Source organism: Aedes aegypti, chromosome 2 (assembly GCF_002204515.2).
Source record: "Aedes aegypti strain LVP_AGWG chromosome 2, AaegL5.0 Primary Assembly, whole genome shotgun sequence".
NCBI classification, from domain to species: domain Eukaryota; kingdom Metazoa; phylum Arthropoda; class Insecta; order Diptera; family Culicidae; genus Aedes; species Aedes aegypti.
The window spans coordinates 293,652,572-293,675,854 of record NC_035108.1 but is presented as its reverse complement, the minus strand read 5'-3'; the positions used below and the strand labels follow the sequence as shown (position 1 = coordinate 293,675,854).

Genomic DNA, 23,283 nt, shown 5'->3' with positions numbered 1-23,283 from the left:
GCAACGAGTAATAAATGAGAGAATACGAACCGGGACAATCGGCAAAGACCACAGCGACGTAAAGGGACTAGCGATTGGTAGCTCGGTACGTGGAACTGTAAATCTCTCAACTGCATCGGGAGCACACGCATACTCGCCGACGTGCTGAAGGACCGTGGATTCGGCATCGTAGCGTTGCAGGAAGTGTGTTAGAAGGGATCAATGGTGCGAACGTTTAAAGGTAACCATACCATCTACCAGAGCTGCGGCAATACACATGAGCTGGGAACAGCTTTTATAGTGATGGGTGATATGCAGAGGCGCGTGATCGGGTGGTGGCCGATCAATGAGAAAATGTGCAAGATGAGGATCAAAGGCCGGTTCTTCAACTTCATAATAAACGTGCACAGCCCTCACTCCGGAAGCACTGATGATGATAAATGCGCTTTTTACGCGCAGCTCGAACGCGAGTACGACAGCTGCCCAAGCCACGACGTCAAAATCATCATAGGAGATCTAAACGCTCAGGTTGGCCAGGAGGAGGAATTCAGACCTAAGATAAAGATAGGACAACTGGGAATAAAATTGAATCCAGTTTGTGATCCAGTCGCTGATTGGTTGAATTTGATGTCTGCGACTGTGTGGCTGCGTGTGAAAAGTTACCATCGGATGCGTTTGTTTTGGTTTTGCCCGTGTTGCCGGATTACTATGTTGGGCCGTAATTTTTTTGCGGTTGTGCATAAAAGTTCGTAGCCGACCGATGTAAACCTAACAAAAAAGTGAAACGAAATCAGATTGAAATTAAGTGCAAAGCCTTTAACTGTATACGGAGCAGGAAATCTCATCCGGATCACCATTTTTATCGGTTTCCGAAGGACCCGAAAGTGCGAGTGGATTAAGATTTGCGTGAAAAATGAGAAGCACATACCGTTTTTTAAGCTGACAGCTGGATGCAGATTGTACATTGTTAGATTGGTCGTATTGGGCTTCAATTAGTTTGTTTTGTACTTGCCTTGAGTGATTTTTAAAGGACTTAAAGGGAATCTTAATCCAAATCCGAAAATGGCCACTTTGGCAATAAAAGCTCTCATCAGTTAATAACTGTGGAAGTGCTCATTGACCACTAAGCTGCGAAGCAGGCTCTGTCCCAGTGAGGACGTAATACCAAGAAGAAGAGATACACTATACTTCACATAATCACCACAATTAAAAAATAAATAATAATAATTTTTTTTGTGAAATAGTGTACCGTCTTCCATAAAAATGGCAACACTGTTTAACGTAACACGCAAGGGTGGAAAATTCACAACTGGGCTCATGGATGAAAAGAAGAACAACTTAAAGAAGCCAGGTGTCCGATCTTATCTTAGATTCAGACCGACGATTGTAAAGTTCAGCGCCCACCGGCTGACGAACGAAAACGGCCTACGACTAATTGATTTTGCCACCTCCAAGAACATGGCCATTCGTAGCACTTACTTCCAGCACAGCCTTCCATATCGATACACCTGGAGATCACCACAGCAGACAGAATCGCAAATCGACCAAGTTCTGATTGATGGTCGGCACTTCTCCGACATTATCGACGTCAGGACCTATCGTGGCGCTAACATCGACTCTGACCATTATCTGGTGATCTGCGGTGGTCAAACTGCGCCCAAAACTCTCCGTCGTTAACAACGTACGGTACCGACGGCCGCCCCGGTATGACCTAGAGCGGCTCAAGCAACCGGATGTCGCAGCGTCAAAGGAGCGTTGAGGACTGCTGGAGAACAGTAAAAGCAGCCATCAACGATGCAGCCGAGAGCAACGACGGGTACGTGGGACGGAGTCGACGGAACGAATGGTTCGACGAGGAGTGCCAGGACGTTTTGGAGGAGAAGAATGCAGCGCGGGCGGCCATGCTGCCGCAAGGGACCCGGCAGAACGTGGAACGCTATAAACGAAACGGTAACAGCAGACCCGCCTCTTTCGGGAGAAAAAACGCCGCCTGGAGGAGACGGAGTGCGAGGAGATGGAACAGCTGTGCCGATCTCAAGAAACACGTAACTTCTATCAGAAGCTCAACTCATCCCGAAACGGCTTCGTGCCGCGAGCCGAGATGTGCATTGATAAGGATGGGAGCATTCTGACGGACGAGCGTGAGGTGATCGAAAGGTGAAAGCACTTCGACGAGCACCTAAATGGCGCTGAGAGCACAGGCAATGAAGGACGGGACAACGGAGGAAATGCCTTCGTCAGTACTGCGGAAGATGGAAACCAACCAGCCCCCACTTTGAGGGAGGTTAAGGATGCCATTCATCAGCCCAAGAACAATAAAGCTGCTGGTAAGGATGGTATCGGAGCTGAACTCATAAAGATGGGTCCGGAGAGGCTGGCCATTTGTCTGCACCGGCTGATAGGCACAATCTGGGAAACAGAACAGCTACCGGAGGAGTGGAAGGAAGGGGTAATATGCCCCATCTACAAGAAAGGCGACAAGTTAAATTGTGGGAACTTTCGAGCGATCACCATTCTAAATGCGGTCTACAAAGTATTATCCCAGATCATCTTCCGTCGGCTGTCACCTGTAGTAAACGAGTTCGTGGGAAGTTATCAAGCCGGCTTCGTTGACGGTTGATCTACAACGGACCAGATCTTTACTGTACGGCAAATCCTCCAAAAATGTCGTGAATACCAGGTCCCAGCGCATCACCTTTTCATCGATTTCAAGGTGGCATACGACAGTATCGACCGCGTAGAGCTATGGAAAATCATGGACGAGAACAACTTTCCCGCGAAGCTCACGAGACTGATAAGAGCGACGATGGAAGGTGTGCAAAATTGTGTGAAGGTTTCAGGCACTCCAGTTCGTTTGGATCCCACCGGGGACTACGACAAGGTGATTGACTTTCGTGCCTGTTGTTCAATATTGCGCTAGAAGGTGTTATGCGGAGAGCCGGGCTTAACAGCCGGGGTACGATTTTTACGAGATCCAGTCAATGTGTTTGCTTCGCGGATGATATGGACATCGTCGGCCGAACATTTGAAAAGGTGGCAGACCTGTACACCAGCCTGAAACGCGAGGCAGCAAAAGTTGGACTGGTGGTGAATGCGGCCGATTCAAAGTACATGCTAGCTGGTGGGGCCGAGCGCGACAGGGCTCACCTAGGTAGCAGTGTTACGATAGACGGGGATACTTTAGAGGTGGTCGACGAGTTCGTCTACCTTGGATCCTTGCTGACGGCTGACAATAACGTTAGCCGTGAAATACGGAGGCACATCATCAGTGGAAGTCGGGCCTACTATGGCCTCCAGAAGAAGCTGCGGTTAAAAAAAGATTCACGCCCGCACCAAGTGTACCATGTACAAAACGCTCATAAGGCCGGTAGGCCTCTGCGGGCACGAAACGTGGACGATGCTCGAGGAGGACCTTCAAGCACTTGGAGTCTTCGAACGTCGGGTGCTTAGGACGATCTTCGGCGGTGTGCAGGAGAACGGTGTGTGGCGGCGAAGGATGAACCACCAGCTCGCCCAACTCTACGGCGAACCCAGTATCCAGAAGGTGGCCAAAGCTGGAAGGATACGATGGGCAGGGCATGTTGCAAGAATGCCGGACAGCAACCCTGCAAAGATGGTATTCGCTTCGGATCCGGTTGGTACAAGAAGGCGTGGAGCGCAGCGAGCTAGGTAGGCGGATCAAGTGCGTATCGATTTGGCGAGCGTGGGGCAGAACCGAGGATGGAGAGATGCGGCCACGAACCGAGTATTGTGGCGTGAAATTGTTGATTCAGTGTTATCTGTGTAGATGTTAACTAAATAAATGAAATGATCGAAAGGATAAAATTGATAGGATTTTTCAATGAGTTGATGAGCCATAAGCCAAGTTTTGCATCTGCCTTGAAGTGTTTGATACATAATTTTCAATTTCAAACGTTGTTCGGTTGAAGGAATTTTAAAAATCGTATGCAAACTCATTTAATCTTATTTGTAGAGCATATTTTTTTTATTTTTCATATGAGGTTTAACATTGAATCGATTCAGAAACGTCGATTCGAGTAATTCGATTAAATCGGTGAATCGATCCGACGTATCGAATTTGAATCGATTCAGTAACATCGATGCTCTGGTCAAATTTGCCCAACGCTAGTTGGGACTTATTCCAACCGTCGAGTATTATTAATATTTATTATTGGGGTACCTGCCACACGATATACGCATGCAAAAATGGTCATTGACATAGTAAGCTCTCAGTTAATAACTGTGGAAGTGCTCATAAAAACACTAAGCTGAGAAGCAGGCTCTGTCCCAGTGGGGACGTAACGCCAGAAAGAAGAAGAATTAATATTTATTATGAGCTAGTGGTCCCGGCAAACTTCGTCTTGCCATCAAGTAGGCTGTTTGAAAAATGCTTCTGAACGTCCCATATAAAATGACAGTATCGTTCGCGCTAGTTTTTTCAACTTTCCCGGTGAATATCCTGGGATTTTTATACACACAAACACGTCGGAACCCTTGACGAACAAAACTGAGAAAGAATCATTTGAATCCGTTGACCCGTTCGTAGGCCATTTCGTGACATACAAACACCATTCCATTTTTATTTATATTGATAGATATTTATTTGTCACCATCTGGAATTATTCTAATCCCACAGACTGCTTCTAAACCCCTAATCCTATTCTTAACGAGTCATCTCATGCAGTGGAGCCCCAACAAGCGAATTCCCACTGTATTTGATTTTTCAAATATTCCAAAAATTCGTGGCATGAAAACGATAGAATTGCTTTGGTTAGGAAATTTTCCGACATTTTTGTTATTAGTTCGAACGACTGAGAGAGTTTCATCGGCTGCTTGGGCACGTCAGGAGTTAATCATCAATATTAACCTCCTTTTCCCGAGCAGCCTAGATAGCCGCGTAGTGTCGGTAGCGGTTGTTCCAACTGGCTAAGAATTAACACTACGGACTGCCTGTTCCGGTGGTAAAAGTCCACCTCACAGGTGACCCCTAATTTATGGTGTGATGCGTACCGTGCCTAGGAATGAATGGTTAGGGGGGTCTAAATAAAACCTAACCGCTAACGGAGCCTGTGGGGTATCAGGGCGCCCTCCACAGTATTGAGTCCTTCCTGTGCTACCCGGAGCAATGGTGCAGGTGACCTTGTGTTTCTCCGAGATAATCGGCTGCCCTTCTTCAGTCTCTGTCCTGAGGCTTAATAAGGGTGGGATTATGAATATGTTGACATTTAATTTAAATTATCACCTATATGGATTCGCATTATGCGTTTTACACAGTGTATTCTGTGCTCTTTCGCCTTTGGCGACTTTAAATAGATACCGATCTGGTTTTTTCGTTGCTGGTCTTTTTCGTGCTGAGATTGCAAAAAGCTTAATCCTGCCTAGTTTGGGTAGTGGCTACGGTTAGGTTAGCTCAGATCAATCTTCAGCATAAAAGAACAGCAACGATCAATCTTTGCAGACTCATGCAAAATGGTGCAGCCCAAGTGGCGCTAGTTCAAGAACCCTACTTTCGTAGAGGAAACTTCTATCTAGGTAACCTTGTGGACCCAGTTTTTGCTACTTTCAGCAAACTTGAAATGGCAAACTCGCGCTCCATGCCCCGCGCATGCGTGCTCGTAAATAAAGCAATCGTTGCTACACTCATTTCTGAGTTGACGACCAGAGATGTATGTGGTGTCACAATCGATGTTTCTGTTGGTGACCTCAACAGGAAATACGTCTATTGTTCGGTATATTTACCACATGATGAACCATCCCCAACGGATGACTTCAAACGAGTTGTCGTACACTGCGTAACAAAAGGCCTTCCGCTGATTGTAGGCAGTGATGCCAATGCTCATCACATCATCTGGGGCAGCTCAGATATCAATTTGAGAGGCTCCAGTCTGATGGAATACTTAAGTAGTACAGACCTTGGATTACTTAACATAGGCAATCGCCCAACCTTCATGGTTTCTAATAGAGAAGAAGTGTTAGATATAACGCTCTGCTCGAATAGAATCAGTCACGAGTTGACGAATTGGCATGTATCAGATGAGGAATCATTATCTGATCATCGCTACATCTTCTTTGAACATTCAAATGTAACTGCGCAGACTTTGCGTTTTAGGAATCCCCGGTCAACAAACTGGGAACTCTATATTGAATTGGTTGCGACCAAATTTCATGGATATTCTCCGTCCATTGAAAATCCAAGTGATCTGGATGATGCCGTTGATACTACAACATCCTACATTATGGAAGCTTTTGAAGAAGCATGTCCTCTGCGGTCTGTAAAGACTACAAGAGGGACCCCATGGTGGAATTCCGATCTGACTAGACTCAGGAAACAATGTAGAAGGAGTTGGAACAGACGCCGTTCAGCTGGATCAGAGTCGTTCAAGTCGGCTCGCAAGGCTTACAAGAAGGCTCTTCGTTCTGCTGAACGATCCGGCTGGAAAAACCTTTGTACAAATGTTTCCAGTTTGAGTGAAGTCAGTCGGCTGAACAAAATCCTTTCAAAATCTAAGGATTTCCAAGTGAACGAAATTCGCTTACCTAATGGTGACTTTACTTCTTCCGATGAAGAAGTTTTAGAATGTCTATTCAATACACACTTCCCCGGATGTGTGGACATAGCATCTACGGATGAACCAAATGTCTTTTCATGTAGTTACGAGTCTCTGGCCTCGGCTCGCAGTATCGTAACTACTGAATCGATTCAATGGGCACTTAATAGTTTTGCTCCTTTCAAATCTCCAGGAGCGGATGGGATTTATCCTGTTCTGCTCCAAAAGGGGTTTGAGTTTATCAAACATGTTTTGAAAAAGCTACTTGTAAGCAGTTTTGCTACCGGGTATATTCCCAGATCCTGGCGTGATATTACTGTTAAGTTTATCCCGAAAGGAGGCCGTGCGTCGTATGAAGAAGCGAAGAGTTTTAGACCAATCAGTCTGACCTCTTTTCTTCTGAAATGTCTGGAACGCATTATCGATCATCACATCCGTGATGTTTATTTGGCAAACATGCCTCTTCATGTGAATCAACATGCTTACCAATCTGGAAAGTCCACGGTGACTCTTTTACACAAAGTTGTATACGATATCGAGAAAGCATTCGCTCAGAAGCAATCCTGCTTGGGTGTTTTCTTGGATATTGAGGGTGCCTTTGATAACGTGTCTTTCGATGCCATATTGGAAGCAGCACGAAACCATGGGCTACCTACAATGATTACCAATTGGATTCATCAAATGCTCAAAAACCGACATCTCTTCTCGACATTGCGTCAAGCAACGATTCGAAAATTGAGTGTTTGCGGATGCCCCCAAGGGGGAGTCTTGTCACCACTTTTGTGGAATCTCGTAGCAGATACGCTATTGAGGCAACTCAATAATAGCGGTTTTCCAACATATGGATTTGCCGACGACTATCTAGCTCTGATAGTTGGTATGTGCATAAGCACCTTATTCGACCTGATGCAAAGTGCTCTTCAGGTAGTCGAGAGTTGGTGTCGCCAATATGGCCTTTCGGTTAACCCGAATAAAACATCTATTGTTCTTTTTACGGAAAGACGAAACCGCGATGGAATTCGACCTTTACGTCTTTTTGGCACTGAGATTAATGTGACTGATCAAGTAAAGTATGTCGGAGTAATTTTAGATTCCAAACTTTCATGGACATCTCACATTGATTTCAGAGTCAAAAAAGCTTGCATGGCCTTCGGTCAATGCCGGCGAACCTTTGGTAAAACTTGGGGCCTCAAACCCAAATATATCAACTGGATTTACACAACAGTTGTTCGACCAATATTGGCATATGGATGTCTTGTGTGGTGGCAAAAGGGCGAAGTGAGAACAATCCAATCAAAATTGGGCCATCTCCAAAGGATGTGCTTGATGGCGATGTCTGGTGCGTTCTCTACAACTCCCACAGCAGCGCTCGAGGCCCTTTTCGACGTTGCGCCACTACACATATATCTTAAACAAGAAGCACTTTCTTGCTCTTACCGTTTATGGGTACTGGATCTACTGGAGAAAAATCCAGTGAATCGTAGATCTACACACACTTCGTTGTTTCCACTTTTGGTGAATTGGGACAAAATTGTCCTTGCTCCAAGTGATCTCACAATTGCTTGTAACTTTCCTTACAGGACATTTACCACACAATTCCCTTCACGGGAAGAGTGGACGTCTGGCTATTTGGAAAGAAGTATATCAAACAATATAGTATGTTACACTGATGGCTCCCTTCTTGAAGGTAGAGCTGGTGCAGGAGTATATTCTCGTGAGCTAAGACTGAATTAGTTTTACTCACTTGGTAGAAACTGCACCGTTTTTCAGGCGGAAATATTTGCCCTTATGTGTGGAGTGCAATCATCACTTCAACAGCGCGTAATGGGTAAAGTCATATACTTCTGTTCAGACAGTCAAGCTGCTATAAAAGCTCTAGCTTCGGCCAACTCAAGGTCGAAGCTTGTTATCGCATGTCGAACTCAAATTGAGGAACTGAATTCAGTCAACTCTGTAACTCTTGTATGGGTACCTGGCCATTCTTCCATCGCTGGAAATGAATTGGCTGATGAGCTAGCTCGCGATGGAGCATCGCATGACTTCATTGGCCCTGAACCGGCTATTCCAATTTCGAAGTGCTGGGTGAAGCTTCAGATTAATTCTTGGGCGGCAACTCAGCACAAGCAATATTGGAATAGTTTGGAGTCATGTCGTCAAACAAAATTGTACATTACTGAGCCATCTCCAAGGGTGGCGAAGTATTTAATAAATCTGTCAAAGCAGAATTGCAGTCTCTTGGTCAGAGCGTTGACAGGCCACTGCCGACTCAACTATCACATGGCAAATATTCAGCGTGCTGACTCATTTGTGTGTGATAGTTGTAACTCCGATTATGGAACTTCGTATCACCTGATATGTAACTGTCCAGTTTTTGCTCAAATGCGATTCCAATTACTTGGTAAATACTTATTAAGTGAAAATGAATTCAGAAGCCTGAATCTTCAGGACATTCTGTTATTCTTAACCCGCTGTGGTAATGAGCTATAGGCTCTCTTTACGCTCTTGCGTTTTGCAGTGTCCTTTTTAGGGCGCTGTTCGAACCCATTGTGGTATGGAGCTACATGCTCTCAATTCGCTTATGCGATTTTCCCTCTTCAAGGGACCCCACTCCTATTTCCTCCCATCTTTCCCTTCCCTTTCCTCTCCCATCGGGTAGATGATGAAATAGGCTCAAATATGGCGATGGCACAAATCTCCCAACTGGTGGGGAACGTGCCTTTGGAGCCGGCCTTCTGATACCTTCTGATACCTGATTCTTAACGAGTCATCTCATGCAGTGGAGCCCCAACAAGCGAATTCCCACTGTATTTGATTTTTCAAATATTCCAAAAATTCGTGGCATGAAAACGATAGAATTGCTTTGGTTAGGAAATTTTCCGACATTTTTGTTATTAGTTCGAACGACTGAGAGAGTTTCTGCAGTGAAACATTTCTTTTTATGCCTTTATTATTGTGGCCTAATCCATTCATTAACCACAACCACAACCCATATGAAATGTATGGGAAAATTTAAACTGACAGAATATCTTAAGGTTTCCACTTATAAAATATTTGCCCCAAATGCTAAACGTTTTCGTAAAATTATACGAGGTACATGAAAGTTCAATAAGTGACTATTTTGACACCGTCTTATACACAGACTTGTAAAAACTGTGTTTAGTCATTTACCATATCGTTGAAAAATTATAAGTTGAATATAAATTAAATTAATCCGTAGGCTACGGAGCTGACACACAAAATTCAAATTGCTCGTGTTTGAGCATAACTCAATATTTTTCAATGGAATTTTAAGGATTGCTTCACTATGAGTTGTAGTTTGATGAATAATAATATACAATCAGAGTAGTATACAATCAGAGTATTGTTGACAAAGTTATTCCAGAACATCTCTGTATCAGGTGGGGTAAAAATTACATAAAATTATTTATGAGCTAATTGTTGATGTACCGTAATCCGGGGTAACATTGATCATTTTTTTAGTTCTTCTTAAATTTATCATTTCACAATACAAATGTTACAAGTTTCATATTTTTAAAACAAGTACTGGCACCCACCGCTCCTAACTATGTACTTTATTTTGTTTTTCGAAACATTTAAACATGTTTAAATAAATGTTTTAAGTGATTTTTTGATTCAGCTGATATGGGGTAACATCCCGGATAAAAAATACCATACAAAAACAATATAACGCATTGTAACAATACCATTTAATATATTGGAAATACAATACAGTATATTGTAAAATGACAATACAATTACAGTACAATATATTGTTTTGAACAGTTTACTGTATGGTATACGAGATTTTTGCAATATAATGTATGGGTGGTTAAGTATCGTAACAATACAAATATATATATTTTCTCATACAAACATTTTGAAAATACAATACGATATATTGTTCATGTTTTGTCTTGATTAGTAATTCGTGTATTGTTGTACAATACAAAAACAATTCAACGAACTGTATCATGGTTGCATTCGTCGTTACAGCTAATGTCAAGTGACTTCTAAAAAACTACTTATTTTTACTTTTTGAATATTTTTCACCCAACATTTCTTGCTTTCTGAACTTGTTTTGTTTATTTCTTTCGGCAAGACTACATAGTAAAAAGCAACAGTTGTTTTACGCAAAAATAGGAATTTGACCAAAATTGTAAGGTATAAAACCAATTTAAAACAATACAATGTTCTGTTACAATATATTATATTGTTTTTGAATTGTTTATCCAAACAAGAATAATATTGCTTCGACATTCAATTACAATACGCTGTATTGTATCCAATACGTTATATTGTACATTAATGGTTTATTCAATTCACTGAATGATACGTTTTTATCCGGGATTGATCACCCAAGTAAACAACGTTCGCTAATATTGGAAATGTCGTTACTTACTAAAATTAGGGCCCCTGAAGCCGAATATGAAGACAAAACTCTTACAAGTCATTTACTTTTTGAGTTATTTCAAAATTAAAAACACCTTGAACCGCGCAATACGCCTAAAAGTAGGCAATTTCCTCAGGAAATTCTACATTCGTAATAGTAATTAGTTAATGTTGCCTAATTGAATAAACTTATGAAAGATTTGACAACGGAATCATTTTCGGCGATGCCATTTTTAGTAACACCCGCATTTTCCTTGATCACATCGTCTGCAGAACTCATGTGAGACATGAATTTTCGGTAGTGTCAGTGAAAATGATAAAAATCATTGTTTCAAAAAGTTGACAAATTTGCGCATGAACTAAACGCAATTTTGGCAAAAACCTTAATTATCATTAGCTTATGAATATGCGAAAGAGAGGCACCATTCATGGTTTGAAAATGTTTCATCAATAAATCTTTATTTGAACGTTTAACAAAATGAGTCATCCCGATCAATGTTACCCCGGATTACGGTACTATGAATGTTAATTACTCTGATGACAAAATGTACAATCTCAACTGAGTCTTCTAGTGCTTTTTGAAAATTTCACAACTTCAAGTTAAAATTTAGTATACAAAAAATATTTTTGGAAAAATACATACGAAGTAAGAATAACTCTTTGTCTTTCGAATGCGGCTTAGAGAGTTTCAATTGAACGTGTAGTCACAGAGATATGGACTGAAAACTTTTGTATATTTTCTAGAGGGTGAACCCAAACTTATACACGGGAGTATAAATACATAATTATTAATCAACCTTCCTTTGATAGTTAAACATTGCATTTTGATTCTACTTTAAAGCAATGGCATTCCATACTATGAAGTTGACATGTTTTAAAAAAATGTATTTTTACATTTGTTCCACAAACCTTATATGTTTTGTCTTTTTTCAAAAATAAAATCTCATGCCATAAATCGTGCTATTTTCAAATACTGAGCACACTGATTAACCCCAAGTTAAGCCTTTTATCACAAAAAATCAGCTACCTCCCTCAAATAAAAAACTACTATCGCACCTTATTCTTATCGCCGGCGGCAGTCGATCCACCCAGCAAAGGTCACTTGGCAATTTCACCGCGACGCTTCTCTTTCAATCTTTCACGCTGTGCGCAAACTCGATATGCAATCGAGCGCCTCCACTTAAAGCCAACTTGTCACAGATCCGCACTCGAACGCGTACTTTCACGGACTGAACCCGACCCACTTCCGAATGCACTGAATTCTAATTAGTACTGGGTTTTAAAAAGTACATCGTCGTCGACTGGAGCTTTAATCGACCGCTCCGAAACAGAAATCCGCGCAAATACTACTGTGAAACATTGGTGCCCGTTTCAAGCGGGTGTACTTACAGTTTACATACATGATTGCTGTTAATGGATTATATTTTGTCCATCACATATAAAACCGTGATTAGAAGTTGCCATCTGATGGTCAACGGGTGCAAACCTACACTTACCTATCAATGAACAGTAGCATGAAAAGCAGCTGTACTTCTAGGCAACGATTTATCTTCGAACTATATTCGTATCCCTATCAGGGTTAATGGCGATATTATTTATAGCAATAGCTTTTAGAATCTAACGAAGTTCAAATAAATTCAATAAAAAACAACTCGGCTAGAAATAGGCCATTTTACATTGTTACACTTGTGCTACTACTAGCACAATACCTTATCAGTTCCATTTTTGAATGCGGCAACCATCAACAAAAAATACAATCAAATGCGAATACGAATATGGGCCACTGGGGCGTATGTAGCTTCTTTACAACGGAGCGTCAAATTAATCATGATTAATAATAAATTGACATTTATTGAAGATAACACTTGAAGTTGAAGGGTTTGGATTTTATTTTTGAACGTAAGTAATAGTTATCATTAGATAAAAGCACCAATTTTCGGCCCATCACTAATTTTCGACAAATTCATACGATTTTGGCCTACTTTGTATGAAAATCGAAATTTGGCACAGAATTCTTGTAGGTCGAAAAATAGTGCTTTTCCCCTATTATATTATATTATTATTTTTAGCAAATAACTTAATCGTTGAAGGCGTTTAGTGCATACTTTATGGTTAATCCTTCTTGAAATTATTAATAGGGCAATGATTCAATCTCACGTTAATTTGCTTACAATCTCTTTAATCAATAACTGTCACGCGTTGTACGAGTAGTAGTGAAAAAGTGCCGCGATTCGTTAGTAGTGTTTGATCTATTGATCGTGTCGCTTGCTCTTGCGGGGGCGAGTGATAAACACTTTTTCGGTGTACAATGCGATTATGGATTAACATCGTGAATCCGGTTAGGTGTGGTTATATCATGGATCGCATCACCAAACATTGGTGACTTCCAGATCTATACCTTATCCCACTAACCCAATATCCTTACCATGACAAATGTTGAGATGCACAGGTATACTCGGTATCTAGTAACAATGGATGTCTAACTAACATTCCTTCCCTTCCCCGATGACCATAAGGACGTGGCCGGCGCCGTTATTGACTTTTAAATTTTGAGCTCTCGATTTGTCCACATTGAGAATGGTAAATCCCAAACCCCATTCACTAATCTCTGTGCAACTTCGATTGTACTGGTCATTCAAAGAGTAGCAACTACGAGTTTTACGGTCATCTATTCTCACGCTCATGCTCTTCTTGGCAGCATAGGTAAAGTAGAGCTTGAATTCGTTCTAAAACCTTTCATTCAATCGTTGGTTTTATTTTTCAAAATATACTAATTTATATTCTAAAAACGATTAATTTATGCTGAATTTATTGTCAAAACATAATAAGCAATCAATATCTGTTTAGATATATAATTTAATACAACGGTTGCAATTATTTTGACCCTGCACAGTAGGGTGCGGTACGGCTTATTTTTCAAAAGTTCTCAAAACCATAAATTCGTGTGCTCTACTGAATTCAAATCACATTAAAAGAAAAACCTGAAACTTTTAGCATCAATACCTTCAAAATTAAATTTATGAGAACTTTGTAAAACACCAAAATTGTTTAAAATCAAAACAAGTTTTAGTTAAAAGTAATTTATTCCAAATTTTTCCTCATTTTACTATAAATTTAAAGTTTGTTTGACCATAACTGCCGTTCTACGCATATTTGTCCCGCGGTCTATAAGGTTTACATAGAACATGAGACAAGTAGGCGTAGAAGGGCAGATAACTTCGTGATGACTCAATTGATTCCAAATCGTTTTACATGACTTTGAAGCTAGTTAAATTGTTTTCAAACCTTTCATACATCACATTTCACTAAAGAATGTCTTGACCAAGTTTTTCAGCAAAAACATGATTTTTAAAGAAAAATGCCTTTTTTTCAAATTTTTGCCAGTTAAATATTATATCTAAAGCTGAAACTGGGTTTTCTCATTTGTTAAACCTTTGAGAAGGACTTTGTAACAATTTTGAAACTAAAATATGTTTGCATTTGTACAAAAATATATGCACTATTCAACTCGTAATTAAGGCAAGATGCTTTATAAATTTAAGTTTTATAGAAAAAATGCAATTTCCGGATTAATAACTTAAAAACACTGCGGAACACGTTTTTGTCTCAAGCATTTGATTTTAGACAAATTTGATGTTCTACAAAGTCTGGAATCTGGAAGATAATGATGCTAAGTTTCAAAATTGATTGAAAAATAACAAAGTTATGTTTACTTCACTGAAGGTTATTTTTTAAAACTTGAAAATTCATCTTCAAGACGCTTGCGGCGCCTCTAAATGTTATTATGTTTGGCTCAGATTTTTATGTTTTAATGTGATTTGAATTCACGAATTTTAAGTTTTGAGAACTTTTGAAAAATAAGCCGCACCCTACTGCACAGTGGCTGCACTCCATGGAAATGCTGGCCAGAAGAACAATTCTCACTCAAAACGTTCAAAATTCGGTGGGCTTGGTAGCCGTGTGGTTAGTGTCACCAGGCCTTTAGTCACATCGTGTTATGGAATGTGGGTTCGATTCCCGCCTCGGGCGGAAACTTTTCGTGAGGAATGTTTTCCGACTGTGTCACTGAACGTTGCATGTTAATCCGTTGTCTAGTGTGATGCTTCCTTCAAAGGGCAAAATGCCCACTGGAAGTATTAACGTGTCGGTGTCTTTAAAAGAAAAAAATGCTTATTATTTGACATAACATGATTTTTGAAGGCAATTTGATAGAAATGGTCGCTAAAACAAAACAAAATATATTTTCGGTACATTTGGCAGAATTTGTTTAAAATTGCTCATTTATTTATTTAATCAAAAACAACCGTATCCAGATTAAAATTTATTGAAATGTAATTATTTGCCGAAAACAGGCTCGCTTTCTGTTAGGGATCAGTCAATATGACGTTTGGCTTGGGTCCGTTCAATATAGGCCTTTTCACAAGACGTTTCAAATCAGCTGATTCGGAAGCTGTTTGACAATTCTTGTTCGGGAATGACAGGCTCGTTTATGCATCGCTATTCGGCAGATGTAAACAAATGCATACACGGATCCGTCACATGAAAAGGCCTATATAATGACCGTCATATCGACTGATCCCTACCAGAAAGCGAGCCTGTTTGCGGCAGCCATTGACGCTCTTAAAAAGCTGGATACATGTCAAAATTTAATACGATTGGAAACATCTTCAAAACAGAGCATAAGGTATATTATTTGATTATGATTCAGTACAGAAACTGCAATTTCGATAGAAGAACATTCACGAAATTTGAAAAATTCAAAAAGGACAATTTCAGCTGACATATCTGCAGGTCACATGTGTGAAAATCGGATTATACGTTTGATCGAAATCTTTAGGGGAATGTTTTTCAATACTAAAGAAATCAAGAAGGAATTTTCTAGTTTCATTTTTTTTTTTACTTTTGGCCCTGGTCGAAGATTAAAAGGTAAAGGACGAGTCAGTATCGAGAATATAGTGTTTCTAGCATGATAAAGATAGCGCAACCCTGGTTAGGTAGACTACTGTCACCATCCAATATAGCGCGTTAAGTTAAAAATTAGATTAAAAATGTGATGACTAGTCGATAAATCATGGGTGAAAATTTTCGATTCGAACTTTTTTTCTTTAATCATGAGTAAAACCAATCAATTTCAAGTGTATGCCATATTCATTGCATACTTCAAGGAGTTTATGGCATCTCCAAAGGCATTTGATTATTTTTTATGATTAATAATTGTTTAATGTTTAATCATTCATTGAATATCGATTAAATGCCCGCAAGTATGCATTGAACACCTTGAAGTACCGTAGTGCGGGGTGACATTGAGCCCTAAGCATGACTTTCGACCAAGATTTATGCAGCAAACGAATACCAGTATAATGAAAACAATATGGTTAACTTCAAGAATACGTTATAAATAGCCCCTAGATACTCATAGATTAGATTTTTGACGTTCCCTCTAACTATGAGATGCATCGAAAAGGGCGGTCAAAGTCATCTCCTAGGCCCAATATCACCCCGCACGACGGTATGCAAAAAATGCGTTATACACTAGATAACGATGAATATTACATATGATTAAAGAGAAAAAGCATATAAAAATCACAAATCGTGATTAAATTTATGATTAATCATTAATACTCTGCCAGTAAACAAGTAAGGCAAAAGTAGAGCAAAAAGGTTTGATTTTATAGCAACAGCTATTCAAGAAATACACAGGTCCAAAACTTAGCCTTTGGAGCCGGCCTTTTGATAACTGAAAGGTTTTATGTATGCACCACATCTACTACAGCGGCGTTGCCAGAGCATAACGAGGAGTAATTGGGAAGCAGATGAAGTGAGTTATCCGGTAGAAATTAGTAAACTAACGAACCTCTGTGTTGGAAACGAAGGGCAAATTCTTCAATTACCACATAATCAGTATCTGTGCTCCAGCGAACGATAAGTCCGATAATCTGAAGGATGAGTTCTATGAAATCCTTACGGAAAGCGATGAAATCAAGCCATCGGCAACGCGAATGCGCTGGTTGGAAAGCCTTGTGTTGTAAGCAATCACGGTAATATGTTGGGGCGCCTGATTGCCTCAAGGGGAATGATCAAGGGTTGGTCTTTCAACAAGAAAAAACGGGTATTTTCACTAACAACTTTTATTTACTTCATTTGACCCTTTGCCAGGTCGATAGAAACTATATACTGCAGCGTTGTAGAAGGCTCGTTTTTATAGTCCTAAACGGTTGTTTGGGTCCTTCTAGAACGCTGCTACCATAGTGACGACGTCGATACCTAGGTGTTTGACTCCTTATGAACTTCGGGTGGAATGGAGGAGATTGAGGTAGCATCAGCATAATCGGTTTCGGAAGACCGGGGAACTTTACGTACGATCAGGTTAGTCCCATCACCAAGGACTAGTTGATTAGTCCATGATTTACTAGTTGTAGGTCAACGGGGCACTAGCAAACCGTAAGCCTAGCCGAAACCCGAAATCACCCTCGGCACCTTACCGATCCTGATCAACGAAAAGCAACGAAAAGAGATAGCGGCTTTGATCCATGTAACGGAAGTCCGTTTTTCTTAGGGCTCATTCATTCATTTCATAACGCCAAAAATGGCCATTTTTGATACCCACCCACCCCCTTGTAACGCTTTTTGTATGAAAATTTAACAAAGCTCTGATAAATTTGTTTGCGAAAATATTTCATTTGAATACGATCTATTGATGCTGTTCGGAATTTGAATCAAGGTTTTCGGAGTATAAGACAGAATGAACACAGTGTTCAGCATTAGAATCAAAATGTTGTTCCATTCTTTTACGTAGAAACAATACTTAACAAGTTGAAACAAACATTTTTATCAGCAGTTGGGTGTTAACAGTTAGATTTTGCAAAGAAATTTATATTTTCACTATTATCATCTAATTTAAGATATGCATACGAAGTCACTGTCGGCATTAAGTGTTCAGAATATGAGTCAAAACGGTACGTAATTCGAAAGGTTTTACGTGAAAAAATCTTGGCATACATTGATTTCACACTAAGACCAGGCTTTGGAAAATTTAACGATCACTGTGTGGCAACACTTGTAACATTCACTGACCCACTCTTATTCTGATCAAGAAACAGAGGCGAATATTTTCCATTTTCTTTGCTATGTTTGCAACCAAAGGGGTGTTCAATGATCCAATAGATTATAATTAGGGTTTTGAAGGCTACATTACCAGAAAATATGAAACTTATTACCAATTTTATGCAAAACATAAACCACCCGAATGGCTCGATACCGTTGTAGTCTGTGAGAGTTGCTGCTCTTGAACGCTCTCGTGCCACGTATCAAACGAGAGAGTGAATGTTCACATTCGTAGGGCTCTCCGATTGCGATGTGCCACGAACTGTTACATTTTCCGAACAAGGTTCGATCGGCTTATTCAATAGAAATATTAGTAGTAGAACGCTAGTGGCGCTGTTGAACCAAAACTGATTTTAATTTTTATTACCTTAAATTATATTTTTTCATTGTTTGTTTAACACCATGTGGTTGTTTTGCTTTTTATAATTAATTTGACACTTTGATGCCCGGTACTCACGCTGTCAGTTCATGGCAAACTAGATGGTGGTAACACGAACAGCAGCGACATTAATGCTAATTAGCATTCTTAGGTTAATGCTTCTACTGCTTATTCGGATCAAAACCCAAATACTGCCATTGACGTTATGACCAGCATCGGTTGGTAAATGTTTTTAGCTTTTTTTGTGATATTAAAACAAAGTCTCGACCAAGAAGGTATCTTAGTTAGATTCCCGGAGGGTCCAGGATATTTTCGAAAATAAAGTTCCTTGATTATCATTAACATTAATCCCTCTACCAGCAGCTTCATTTATTATCGTAAAAAATATTCAAATCGTAAAAACTTTTTTGTTTTTCAATATATTTGCACAATTTCTCACAAACTCTCATACAATTCTTCTAGTTTCAGATTCCGTGTCGATATTAATCATTGCAATATTCAGTTTGTGACCGTACATCTCCGTCCTCGGTCCTGCCAGTTAAAGCATTAACCTAAGAATGCTAATGTCGCTGCTGTTCGTGTGACCAACATCTAGTTTGCTGCGATGTGACAGCGTGAGCACCGGACCTCAAAGTGTCAAAAGACAAAACAAACCAACCTTTATTGCGTGAGATCGACCAATTAATGAAAAATAACAATTAAAGGTAATAATTATCTAAATCAGTTTCGTGACAACAGCGCCACTAGCGTTCATCTACTAATAATTCTATTGTCCTGCCCCACGCTCGCCACGCACTTGATCCGCCCATCTAGATCGCTGAACTTCACGCCTTCTTGTACCTACCAACCGGATTCCGAAGCGAACATCATCTTTGCAGGGTTGCTGTGCGGTATTCTTGCAACATGCCCTGCCCATCGTATACTTCCAGCTTTGGCCACCTTCTGGATACTGGGTTCACCGTAGTGTTGGGCGAGCTCGTGGTTCATCCTTCGCTGCCACACACCGTTTTCCTGTACTCCGCCAAAGATCGTCCTAAGCGCCCGACGTTCGAAGACTCCATGTGCTTGCAGGTCCTCCTCAAGCAGTTTCCGTCTATAACGTTCCACGTTCTGCCAGGTCCCTTGCTGCAGCATGACCGCCCGCGCTGCATTCTTCTCCTCCAGAAACTGCCTACATTCCTCGTTGAACCAATCGTTCCGTCGACTCCGTCCCACGTATCCGACGTTACTCTCAGCTGCATTGTTATAACTGGGTAGCCGGTCAATAGTGCGCATAATGCACACGGCTGAGGGCATAGATGCGCACTATAGCGAAGTGACTCGTGACGCGGCGAAGTTGGTCGAAAATCGAACCACAGACAAACAGACGTAACACTTAGAACAAATCTCGATCAAAATCATAGTCACGAGGACATGTGCGCCCAATGCTAAAATTATTGTATTTGGCCGACGGGCCAACAGATGGCGGTAGTGTGCAAACGTCAAACGCGAACAAAAACGATGCGAGCGCTGCGGGTGGCGGATCGGCCACCTACCATATTTTTGAATCGACCGTTTAAAAGGTGGTCGATGGACAATGATGAGAGTGTGACGTCTGTTTGTCTGTGATCGAACTTCGCACGGTGGTTCATCCATTTTTAGTCGCGAAGCAGTATATGCGAATTTGCAAGCTTATGCATGTAAAATTTAACATGCCCGCAGTCTTCTCTTTTCTTCATACGAAACTCTTCGTTTCTTCATTACTGAAGTATCAAAAAGTTCAAAATTGAGTTATGTAGTGGATTGAACAAATAAATCGCTATACAAGCTATACAACTTTCGTGGTTGAAATCGACAAAAAGGTGCATTTTTAACAGTCAGTATATATTTCCAAAAATGAATTCAGCAATCCTTGATCCATTATATAGCGATATTTTGGTACCTGGCACAGAAAATGGTTCCACAGTATAATCAATCGCATCTTTATAACTTCATATGAAAACGAGTCACCCTAACGTGATTCCTCTAATTGATGCATGACAAACGTGCGATTTCATTGTGAGTCAGGTGGAAGAAGATTAGAGCAAATCGAATCGTCCGTTATCAATTGATAAATAAAAACTCTTTACGTATTCGTCGGAGACGTTATCTCGCATGGGAAATATTTTAGTTTGGGCCGATGGGCCACTCCATTAGTAGACCGCACTCCGGGTAGTGAAGACTAGCATAGTTGGATAAGAATATCATAATTAAGTTGCAATGTTCGACAAGTGTCGGATGCGAAACTTTGGAAAGTAAAGCTTTAATTCCTATAAATTAAACCTCATTTTTATCCTTGTGTTTTAACTCCACCAGGCTACATATCTTCTGGAAGATCTACCTGTCTACGTTGTGTCTGCTGGTAATCTACAATGAGTACCTCATCCACATATTTCACAGTCTGCAATGGTCGCAACTGGAATGTCAGACAGGTACTTGAAAGTTCTTTCAATAAATGTATCAGCTGAGACAATGAACGCATTTCTCCCCGATTTAGACAGATGTCTCAAAATTTTACTTGTGGCGGATCCCCAAATATTGGGCAACACTTTCGATAAGAAACTTTATTGGCCCTTGGCGAATTTGGATTCTGACTGGTGAGTAATCTCATGATAGCTCACGCATTAGATATAGGTGAGTGATTTAAATCTCTCACGCTTCGTTGAGATTTTTTACAAAATTATACGCACTTGTACTAACAACCAACAGTGTTTGAAGTTATCTAGACAACGCTCCAAAACAGTCGAACTTTCGGATAATTTATTTGAAAAACCTCTAAGGTTCGATTTCTTCACCTACCGTCAACCACGTTTATCCATATGATTAAACTAGGTTTAAGGCCTAATTACGTCACGGTCCAAGGGGGGGGAGGGGTCGAGCCAAGCGTGACAACCCTTACAAAAATTTTGGAGTGCTCATACAAAAAGTGTGACAAAGGGGAGGGGGAGGGGTTCGAGAAAGTTGAAATTTAGCGTGACATAATTTGTGTACCATCCCTAAGCGGTTTCTTATAAATGATTCAACTTACAACAGGCATCTCTCAAAAACGTATCGGAAAGCCTTGCAGCACACGACACCGGACGTAATCTGCTTCCTGGGTGACTTGATGGACGAAGGAAGTGTGGCCAGTGCTGTCCAGTACGACGAATACTACGCTAGATTTGCGAACATTTTCCCGCAACCGAAGGCGAGCACATTGATGGTAGGCTGCTGCCGATCGAGCTGATCCAAATTCATCTGATGTTGAAGATTTCCATTTCACTCAACGAAACAGTAAAGATCTACATTCCAGGTGATAACGACATCGGAGGTGAGGGCCGGGATCAGATCACGGAGGAAAATGTACGACGGTTTCGGCAGTATTTCGATGAACAGCCGACGTGGGAGTTGACAACGCACAAGGCGAAATTCTTCAACGTAAACCGCTTCACCGGATTCATGCCACCAACGGATGATATCAGTTGGGACTCGGAATCGTATTCGATAATGCTAAGCCATATGAGCTTACTTAAGAATGCCAATTCCTTCTCAGAAAGGGTAAATTTCATGATAACTTATTAACTGATCAATACAGACATTTTTCCTATTTCCAGGCGATCGATGTATTTCGCCCACAAATCATATTCTCAGCGCACGATCACGTATCTAAAATGGCAGTGGTTCACAAGAGTGATCTTTTCCGGGCAAGCGATCATATTCTCCTGAACACAGATCGCAATAAGCGAAATGAAATCTCGTCATTCAATCTCGTTAATCTACGATATAGACAAGAGCTGCTGGAGATAATGGTGCCGACCTGTTCGTATCGGATGGGTGTCATGAAGATCGGCTACGGCTATGCGGTGTTAGACGGTGACGAGCTGAAATACACGGTTCTATGGACTTCGCAACGGTTCTACCAGCTGGCGATTTATTCGCTGATGATCATCCCACTGAAGCTACTTTGCGGACAAATTTGGTGCGTCATCTTTAAACGATACTGGTGCTGCTGTAGGTCCAGGAATCGCAATTATCTTCCGTTGCCGATTGGTTAACCTTAAGGATGTTTAAACTAAGCTACAACTATCTCACATTCCAAAATCATAAGATACAAAGTTTTCGACTTCAAAAATAGTATAAGTAACACTGTTTTATTTGATTAATGTATAGAATGATTAACAAAAGCATATACCGTTTTGAAGTTTTGAATATCGTTTCTGTATTAAAATGCTGAAAGTACACAAGTTTTATTAATAAGTTAATTATTTTTTTACCTACTTTCGTTTAGACATTCCTATCACTTTTAATTTCGAAGGAGAATATTTGTGTTCAATCTCTGACTTCTGAACGTTTTCGTTCAATGATTGTAATTATCATTGCAGTTTTGTATTTAGAACTATATTTCAACTAAGAACTATATTTATTTCTTACATCTTCAACTAGTGTTGCACAGATATTTACTTAGGCTAGATATTTAATTCTATGCTTATACGCAGACTTACTCAAATTGAAATTAAAGACGTCACATGTTTCGTTGAACAAACGGTGGTACATGGCCCATGGCTCGTTGTATCCATAGTTGGTGCGATGAGCTGGTTGCCACAGAAGACTGTAGTTGCGAAGGGGTCTTTGGGGAATGGAGAAATTGAGTTGTCCCAAAAGGGAGTTGCAATCTACATCACCATTCAGTAAGCCAAATACAAACATTCGTTGCAATAGTTTTCTCCTAGTTGCTAGTGAGTCCAAGCTGATCAGCCTACATCGTTCTTCATAGGGCGGTAAGTTCACGGTATCATTCCAGGGAAGAACTCTTAGAGCGTACTTGATGAAATTCCGTTGGATTGCTTCTATTCTGTTCACCTGCACAGCGTGGAAAGGAGCCCAAAC

The 23,283-nt window shown here is 40.6% G+C and overlaps 2 protein-coding genes across 4 annotated transcripts in view; one reads left to right on the top strand and one right to left on the bottom strand.

The window, feature by feature from the left end:
• LOC5564510 (cytochrome b5-related protein) overlaps positions 1 to 12,166 on the bottom strand; it is a 51,684-nt gene extending 39,518 nt beyond the window's left edge. Inside the window, exon 1 of the mRNA XM_001648802.2 lies at positions 11,973 to 12,166. The gene's annotated coding sequence lies outside the window, so the exon portion shown is untranslated. The remainder of the gene's footprint in view (positions 1 to 11,972) is intronic.
• A 7,855-nt stretch (positions 12,167 to 20,021) lies between these two features.
• LOC5564483 (metallophosphoesterase 1) lies at positions 20,022 to 22,653 on the top strand. Of its 3 annotated transcripts, XM_021845403.1 has the most exons (7): positions 20,024 to 20,672; positions 20,734 to 20,849; positions 20,915 to 21,014; positions 21,451 to 21,619; positions 21,697 to 21,954; positions 22,011 to 22,089; positions 22,129 to 22,653. In XM_021845403.1, the coding sequence occupies exons 1-7, from the start codon at positions 20,638 to 20,640 to the stop codon at positions 22,449 to 22,451; spliced, it is 1,080 nt and encodes a 359-aa protein (XP_021701095.1). In that variant the 5' UTR covers positions 20,024 to 20,637; the 3' UTR covers positions 22,452 to 22,653. The 3 variants fall into 3 exon arrangements, with proteins under 3 accessions (XP_021701096.1, XP_021701095.1, XP_001648851.1); XM_021845404.1 differs by having other exon boundaries at positions 20,022 to 20,672; positions 20,919 to 21,014; positions 22,011 to 22,653; XM_001648801.2 differs by having other exon boundaries at positions 20,380 to 20,672; positions 22,011 to 22,653.
• The last annotated feature ends 630 nt before the right edge of the window (positions 22,654 to 23,283 follow it).